This window comes from Poecilia reticulata, linkage group LG19 (assembly GCF_000633615.1).
Source record: "Poecilia reticulata strain Guanapo linkage group LG19, Guppy_female_1.0+MT, whole genome shotgun sequence".
NCBI lineage: Eukaryota > Metazoa > Chordata > Actinopteri > Cyprinodontiformes > Poeciliidae > Poecilia > Poecilia reticulata.
The window spans coordinates 916,373-925,157 of NC_024349.1; the positions used below are offsets into that span (position 1 = coordinate 916,373).

The 8,785-nt window shown below is 43.2% G+C and overlaps 1 protein-coding gene across 1 annotated transcript in view; it reads right to left on the bottom strand.

Moving 5' to 3' along the window:
* sh3bp1 (SH3-domain binding protein 1) overlaps positions 1-8,785 on the bottom strand; it is a 26,970-nt gene that overhangs the window by 9,195 nt on the left and 8,990 nt on the right. The window contains exons 2-13 of the mRNA XM_008436271.2: positions 7,689-7,731; positions 6,344-6,448; positions 6,185-6,261; positions 3,821-3,932; positions 3,019-3,095; positions 2,857-2,944; positions 1,955-2,023; positions 1,790-1,880; positions 780-916; positions 387-498; positions 136-217; positions 3-62 (exon numbers count right to left, since the gene is read on the bottom strand). Coding sequence (XP_008434493.1) covers positions 3-62; positions 136-217; positions 387-498; positions 780-916; positions 1,790-1,880; positions 1,955-2,023; positions 2,857-2,944; positions 3,019-3,095; positions 3,821-3,932; positions 6,185-6,261; positions 6,344-6,448; positions 7,689-7,731 — 1,053 coding nt within the window. The remainder of the gene's footprint in view (positions 1-2; positions 63-135; positions 218-386; positions 499-779; positions 917-1,789; positions 1,881-1,954; positions 2,024-2,856; positions 2,945-3,018; positions 3,096-3,820; positions 3,933-6,184; positions 6,262-6,343; positions 6,449-7,688; positions 7,732-8,785) is intronic.

Consider the following 8,785-nt stretch of genomic DNA (forward strand, 5'->3'; position numbering starts at 1 on the left):
CAGGCGGTAGTTTCTGCAGCAGCTCCCTGAACTTCTCCAACTTCACATTCAGATCTTTTTCTCTGCGGGTTTTAAGAAACAAACTCATAAAAACTGAAAGCAGGAATAAGAAGAGGTGGAGGAAGCGATGCTCACCCTGCAGCTGTAAACCAATCACTGTACAGTTCAAAGGTCATCAGGGGTTCAGGGAGCTCCCGGAGGTAACACTTCAAGGCTCCTGTGAACAAAATCATAGAAATGCATCATTAGTTAAATCTGCTTTGCTCTGATTGGCCGACACAGTTTCATCTCCTTGTTATCCTCTGCTGGTGGCCACAGGATGTTGTAAATGACAGGAAGTGACATCAGGCGGCTGCTGGAGGAGGAGGAAGTGAGCTGAGGCGTACCTGCGACGGCGTGAGGGTCCATGCTGAACTCGCCGTGGTCCACCGCGCCCTGGTTCAGGCAGGTTTTCAGCCGCTTCACCACCGAGGCGGCGGCCGCCAGACGAAACAGGCCCTACAACCAAACGACTGATTATTTCACATTCAGCCCCTCTGCAGAGACGCCTTCTGCTAAAAGCTGGTTGTTATAACGAATTTCTGAGGAAACGAACCAGAGCATCTGCATTTATTCAGCTGGTTGTTCTGCTTTTTATTTTGGGGTATCAGAATAAATGAAGATGAATGTAAATGCATTCTATAATTGTTTCTGCAGCAGATCATTTCAGTTTCATTTCCTCGCTCTGAGCCGGTTTGAGTCGCCTGGTCTGATAAAATCTCGGCGCTCGGTCCGCCCACCTCCTCCCTCATGGCCGTCCGCAGCAGCATGTGGATGCACTCCTCGATGGGCGCCGCGATCGCCCTGCCGCTCTGGCTCAGATGAGACAGCAGCGGCTCGCCGTAAACCTTCAGGCTGGAGAGACCCGCCGCCGGATCTGCAAACAGGAAGTCACAACACGTCGGCAGGAAGTCGGAACGCCTGGCGGCCAACGGGCCGTGTGCCCTGGACTGGAAGCTGACTTTTTAAATATTTTTACCAGAGTGGTCATCTTTCTATTATCCCTATCTCGATTTGATACAGTAGGGGCTCCTACACTTTTGTCAGACTGTTTAATCCATCGTTAATGAGTCATAACTTGTTTTCCCGAGCCGCCTTTAAACGCAACATGACCACGAAGGAGACAAGATGCTGCTGCTGCGCAGACCAGAGTGTAAGAAACATAAAGGACATGAAGGACGACCAGCTGATGCTTGTCGACATCCACAGGTGGGCAGGAATGGCTCCACTAACCTGAGCAGCATTTTGGGGAAAAAGGTTCTTGTAAGCGAAGTTTTACTGCTCTGTACTTTATACTTTTACTTGAGTATTATGAACTAATCCTGGTCTGACTGGCATGTTGGGGAACTGCAGATAGAAAACAGAATAATTTCCCATTAAAACTAAGATATTTTCTAAAAAATCCTGAGATTCGTCTAAAAATTTCTGTATTTTTCTAGCAATTTTTTAACTTTTCCTTCCTTTTTTCTGAGCGTTTTTAGCAGAAATGTAATTTTTCCTGTCTGCGATGGCCCTAATGCAGCAGATTGATTTTGTATCGATAGAAATAGACATCAGCGTTTTGAAACTAAATTCTTAGATTTCTGCAACATGTGAGTTAAAGTTTCTGCTGAACTTGTTGACTTATATTTTCTACCTCACTGCTGATTATTTAGTTTTAATAAACAACATGGTTATTGTATTTGAAAGGTTATTTATATCAAACTAAAAGCCCGTTTACTCCGGGTCAGAGGTCGTGACGGGCGCTCACCTTTCTGGCTGTGGTTCTCTTTCAGCTCGCTGATGTTCCTGTCCAGGAACTGGTGGGATGTCTTGTGATAATCCGCCTGCAGCTCCAGAAACTGCAGGAGATGAAAGTAGAGGTGAGCGGGCAGAGCGGAGTCCATCAGGGCTGCGTGTTCGAACCACAACTCACACGGATGAAGTAGTTCGCATAGTCATCTTCTTTAGTGGCGAAGTGGTACAAGTCCGCAGAGTACTGGTCCTGCAGAGGTCAGAGGTCAACACCAGACAGAGGGAGAGGTGGGCGACATGGGATTAAAGTTTTTTCACAATATTTTGTGGAACTGGTATAAAAACTATGATAAAACACAAATTGATATGAAATCCGGCTCTTTGGGACACCAGACATATGATTTGTTTCATTAAACTCCACACAGAAACTCCATTTGATTTCATTTTAAAATCTATTTATGTCTATTGATTCTCTCATTGAACAGAAACAGGAGAATCTCGACAACACGGGCAGTTTTTCTTCAACACATAATTATTTAAAATTTATTGATGATAAAACCTCAACATGACAAGAAATGTATCAGGATAAACGATAATCGATATGATAAATGCCCGACCCCAGAGAGAGGTACGGTCGTGTTTTAGTTACCGTTGACACGCAGACAGAGAGAGAAGACTCAGAGACGTGGAAACAGGAGGAGAATCAGAAGGAGCAGCCATAGTACCACTGGTGCTAGGCTAGCGCTAGGCTAAGCTAGCGCTAGCCCAGCTAACGAGCCGTTACTGCGCCAACAAAATCGTGTGAAAGGCTAGCGCTAGCCTAGCCTAGCSYWRSSCCAGCTAACGAGCCGTTACTGCGCCAACAAAATCGTGTGAAACATGAAAAGTTCCCAAAATGCAAAGAGCAGCAGTAGAAAAACGTCTCTGTGTTTAGTCAGAATAACTCAATGTTTGAGGACAGAGAAATTAAATAAGAGTCTCAAACACAAACAGCAACGACAGGAAGTGACATAATATGTGTTACCCAATCACAGCACAGCAAAACCAGGCATAGATTGATGAAGGTAGATAAATCGCTGGCACCTTGATGCTCTCCAGCCTCCTCCAGGCCTCTTCCACCTCCTCCCTGAGGCCGTCCTGCTTGGCCTGCGGCCCGCTGCTCGCCTGGCTCCTGTGAAAACGCAGACAGACGCTAACATCCGGCGCCTGGCGCGTCACGTCCAGGTGCTGACAGACGGGACTCACCTGATCCGCGCGTTGTTCCAGTCTGTGGTGAGCTTCGCAAACTGCTTCTTGTTCCTCAGGATTTCAGGTAAATCCTCCTGGAGAGACAAAATGTTCATCTTAAGGCGCAAAACTCTGCTGCAGCTAGCTGTCCAACAAATTACTGAATCTACTTATTATACAGGCAGATATCAGATATTTAAATATTTAAAGAGGCAGTATTATGTATTTTCCAGGCATTTAGAAGTTTTATAGAACAATCAAGTAGCTGTTACCTTCAGTTGCTATAAAAATGCTTTATACATCAAGTATCAAGTATGACCTGATTTAACTCCTTTAATTTGGGCCTCTGTCTCTTTAAGAAGCTCCTGCTGTTTCTGAAGCTCCGCCTCCAGGAAGTCGTCCCAACATGGCTCCTCTATTAACCCTTTAACGTTTCTACCAGCGCTGCTCTGAGCAGCAGCTCCTGTAATGAGCTCAGCAGCTGGTTGCTAATTGCTGCTGGCTAGTCTGGAGGAGCTGAGAGGGGAGGAGCTGAGCCTTGGAGGCGGGGCTAGGTCCACCCAGCCGTTTTAACAGGTGAATGGTTGCCATGGAGATTAAAGGATTTGAAAGGATCCCAGGATTAAAACATGAGGGAAAGTGGGTTTTGCATAAAACTGCTCCTTTAATTGATAATTCAACCCTGTATTTTCTACATAACGGTCCAAACTGCGTCCAGCCGAACTCAGCCTGCTGTGGACGTCAGTGAATCAGTGAAAAGGAGAAGCTGCGAAGCTGAGCTGCATGTCGTCGTTCAGCAGCTGAACTTCTGCTGCGTCACCTCGCTCAGCTTGTTGAGCGGCTCCAGGACTTCCTTCTCCACCGTCAGCTCGAAGTCGGCCAACATGGTGGCCAGCATCTTCTCCATGAAGCAGCACATCTCCAGCACTCGCCTGCAACACGCAGCACAGGGGCAACCTTTCACCGCCAAGAGCTTAGCATTCACTGCAGGCTCAAATTAACTTGCTTAATCCTGATTACTGAAGCAATCACCAACTAGTTTAGTAATGGATTAATTGTTAAATTGAGCATAAAGACTCGAAAAGGCCATTTACTGAAAGAACGACTCACTCAGATCAGAAGTTGAGCCACAACTGGACAATAAATAAACTTAGATCTGCCAGAACTCGGCTGGCGTCACGTCTAGCTTCACCTGATTCTACTAATCACCTTTTGCATCCAGTTATTCACCAGTTTATCAATAATAATCTCCAATATCTGATCTAGTCAGACGTTGATGTTCATATATCTGACCAAATGATCAAACATTCACTAAAGGAATGCTGTTGTTGGCTTACAGGCAATAAAATGTTTATTTTCTTATGAAAGATGAAGTTCTTTGTTAAAAGAATAATCTGCAGACATTTTTTAATGAAATTAATCATTAGTTGCAGCCTTAATTTATTATAATCTACCCTGAAGGTCCGATGAGATTTTGTGTTAAGTTAAAAACATAAATAAAAGTTAATCTACTTCCTTAATCTGAGATCAGCAACTTTTATAATTCAGACATTTTAGTGTCAGTTTAACTAAATAAAGCTGTTAGAGCCACAAATATTACATTATTTTTTTTAAATAAGACTATTTTTTAAAATCTTTTTGATAAACATCTACTATAGGACATCTGCAATATTTAAATAGTAACAATTTTATTTCTGTTTTTATGCTTTTAAATAAAGATAAAAGGTGATGGGTCCATTTTCTTCTATGGGATGTTGATGTTTGAATGTAGTTTCCAGCCTGATGGGAGAAATAGATCTAAATAAATATCACTGCTACATTTAGCACCAATCTGATGTGGAAATTCAACGCAACTATCCAATGGAAAAATGGAAAAACTCCTAAAAGCTCAACTAAATCTGCATTTAAAAACTTTTTTAGTCAAAGTTAGGAGCCACAGACAGCAGAATCATCTGCTTTTCCATCCAGAAGCTAAAACCCAAACGCCTCCAAGCTGGAATCCAACCATCAACCGCAGGGTTTCCTCCAGTGTGTCATAAGCCTGGCAGCCCGCCAGGCTTTACTAGCCCCCCGCCAGGCTAAGCATTGTTTGTTTATGTTTTTATGAAAATAATAATTTAAAAAGTCGCTGATTGCACGCGTCTCTGTTCCTCTTAGCGTTTCACTTGCCGAGCAGATTTATTCCTAAACGTTTATAGTTGATACATTTGAATCCGGAGAGCGAACCAATCACAGCGCTGGCGCCTCCGTCGCTGCTCGATCTCTGAAGTTTACCTCAGCGCGCCTCCTCTTACTCAAGCTGGACTCAGGTTGACCTGTATGGATATTTACCTCAACCCCCTGTGAGGAATTATGATTCTTTGGAGAACTCCACATCACGGTAGGAGCCTAAACCCGCCGTGTTAGCTCTGGTTGTGCAGCTCTGTGTGAACCGCAGGAATAACTTGTAGTCGCTTTCAGAGGAACGCTGAGAATGATTCATCTTTGTGAACAAAGAATTATGTGTGGCGTTTACATCTCTACACGCTGCCCAGCGTGTGGCGCTGTCTGCGCTGTTTGTGTTCCTGATTGGAACAGAATCTGACTTAGGGGCCCCATCAGCACCTCTAACAGCTTCTGTGTTGGATTTAATCTGGGAGAGAGGGAGGAGATTAACTGTTCAACCTAAAAACAATCGGTTATAATTGCAGTTTATTAATTTGTATTTCTGAACAAACAGCTCAAACTCAAAGATTAAACTCAGCATCAGATTGTTGCTATGGTAACAAAACAATCTAACTGAATATTGTTCTTTGAACTTTTACAAAGTAAACTTGCCAGATCTTTAAACTCGTAAATTTAAATGTAAAATAATTTAAATATTTTAATTTATGTTGAAACCATTATGAAACCAAATGTTACATCTGTGGTTTGTGTTAAAATATTAGCAGTTATGGCCCATGAAGCCCTGGGGGGCCGATGGAGCCACTGACTTGGTTTGGATTAAACAGAAGTGCAAATAATTGATATTCATTTTAATTGTATTGTTTGATTTGTTGTTTTTAAGACTAGCTGTGGGTTTAAATAGTTTCACTGGAGATGTTTTCCTGTAATTTCCCAGTAATATTTTTACATTTCCTGTCTACTGAACACCCTGTAATACACGGCGCACCGACTGAGCAGGTTTTCTGGGGGAAACCGTCACCTGATGGAGGACTGAGCATCAAAGTCCTTCAGGCTCTCCGCCATGCTGATGGACAGCAGCATCAGAGGAAGTTTCTTCTGCAGAAACAGAGAAAGAAACGTCGTTTTGTCCCAGAAATCCATGAAACTCGTTCAGACACGTGTGAAAACTGACGGCTACCATTCTCCTTTCGGCCTCCAGTCCTACAGGACTCTGCATGCAGGCCAGCAGCTTCTTATGGAGGACCTGCGCCGCCTTCTTGGCCGGCTCCACCCGCTGCTCCACCTGCATTCAACCGGAGAAACACCGCAGCGTGACCAGACAGAAAACTACCGGCAGGAAACAAAGATGGTTACAGGGCAGATTCATTTATTACAGATTATAACATAAAATTATATGTAAATGTCCTGAAATGGAACCTTTGTGCTGTTTCTGGTACGGCCGTAAAATTTGACGCACAAGCTAGTCCCGCTAACAGCGATGGAGGACGGAGCATCTTCTCTGGTCCCACTGGGGGTAATTTCTGTTTCTAAACGATCTGATTGGACACTGGAAAAGACGATTGTTGTGTTCAAGTTGTGCTAACAGCAGTTAGCCTATCAGTGAAGCTATGCTAGCCTAAGATAGCATCTCAACGCTAACATGTAGCAGAACTTTGCTGCAATCTGATGGTTGAAGAATATGTCTGATGTTCAGATCATATCTGTATTTATTCAATAATTTAACAGCAAAAGGAGATTTTGAATTGAAAATGTTGCTAATTTATTTATTAAAATGCAATCAATTAATTACCAAACTTGCTACAAGTTTTCAGAGCCATAAACCTGCAAATATGAAGAGAATGAAACTGAATAAATCCCGTCTGACAGATTTGAAATTGGCCTGTTAAAGCCACAGCTCTGCTAAAAGAGGAAGTGAGACCATATATGGACGATGCCTGTGGATCTGCAGCGTTTCCTCCACCTGCTGCTGTCCTGATGGCAGTGAGCATCTTTAGAGGAAGTCTGTTTAGGAAAAGCATTTTGGTGAGTCTTTGATTGAAGGGACGGAGCCCCGAACCCTGTGCTACATGTAGCAGCGACAGCTGGAGCAGGAAGTTCACAGCCAGACGTGACAGATGGATCACTCCTCTGATTACTACATGTCTCCAGGTTGTTTCCCCTCCAAACAATCCCCCGGGATCCACAGCATGATAATCAGCTTTGTTTGTGCCTGAGCCAAATGAAGGAGAGTTTTTACACCTCCTGCTGTGTTTCGGCTCGCAGACCCAGGCAGGCCCGTTATTTATGCTGCGTTCACAAAATCCGATCTGTCACTTCCAAATGCAGAACTAAATCGGATACAATGGGAAGAATTAATGCATTAATTAAATTATAATTATATTTTTGTATTTCAAATGATGGTTTTCCACCACGGTGAGAAACAAGCAGACTCAGAGAGGGTGCTGGTTTGTTAGGTCTCCGTGAAAATCTCCACGTTGTGAGTCCAAAGTACTCAACCAGCGATAAAGTCACGTTTCTCTCACCTGCACCAGATCCTCATGTAGAAGATCAGTGGCATCCTGCGACCTGAGAGGGATTAGAGATTACAGATTATTACGAAAACAAGAATCAGCAAAGAACCTTTGATTTAGCAGCAGGGATGAGCTGCAGGGTTTTAAAGGCCTCATGTGGCTCAGAAAGAAAATATTGATCATAATTTCATGTCTGCAGCTTTAACGTGAAGATCAGATTTAAACGGCTGGCCGGATTATCAGGAGACGGAGATGAAAGAGAATCCAGGAGATTAGAAATCATAAAGAAAAGGATTAAAAGAGCCAAAAAGAAAAGAAATCTGACTTTTATCTCCGAATTATGAGGAAGAAAAAAAATCTACATTTTGAGAAATAATTCTGGGATTAAAGTTATAATTCTAATTTAAGAAATCAGAATAATTGTTAATAGTCGCCTAATCCCTTCTGTACAATCACAATAATCAGACCTAACTGGAGATTTTCCATTGCATTTTATCAAGAGGAATAAAAAAAGATGCACGACGGTGAAGTTTGTGTGTAATTTTCAGGTTTTAGTCGTGAATTTGTTGTTTAGGTTCAGCAGGAGGAAACGTCGGGAACAGGCCGGCATCTTGGGTTCGGATCGGCGGTTCTGGTTCCCATTAGAGACTCTCACACCTGGATCCGTTTAACATCAGCAATAAAAACGTTAACGAGTCGGAGAGATTTTACCTCCAACCAAACAAACATGGAAGAAAGACGGATTCCAGGAACTAGTCTCATCCAAAACGCACTTTCATGTTATCACAGCAATTCACTGTGTGTGTGTGTGTGTGTGTGTGTGTGTGTGTGTGTGTGTGTGTGTGTGTGTGTGTGTGTGTGTGTGTGTGTGTGTGTGTGCCGTAATTTTTGGTTCTGGAGTGGTGAGGTCGACACAGTGGATCCAGGTTGAAGTGACAGAATGATGATGGTTTTAATGGTGAAGCACACAAAATACAAATACAAGGTTATACTGGTTACACTGGTAGCCACTTTTTACACTGGTAGCCATTGGTTATACTGGTTACACTGGTAACCAATGGTTATACTGGTAGCCACTGGTTATACTGGTAGCCACTGGTTATACTGGT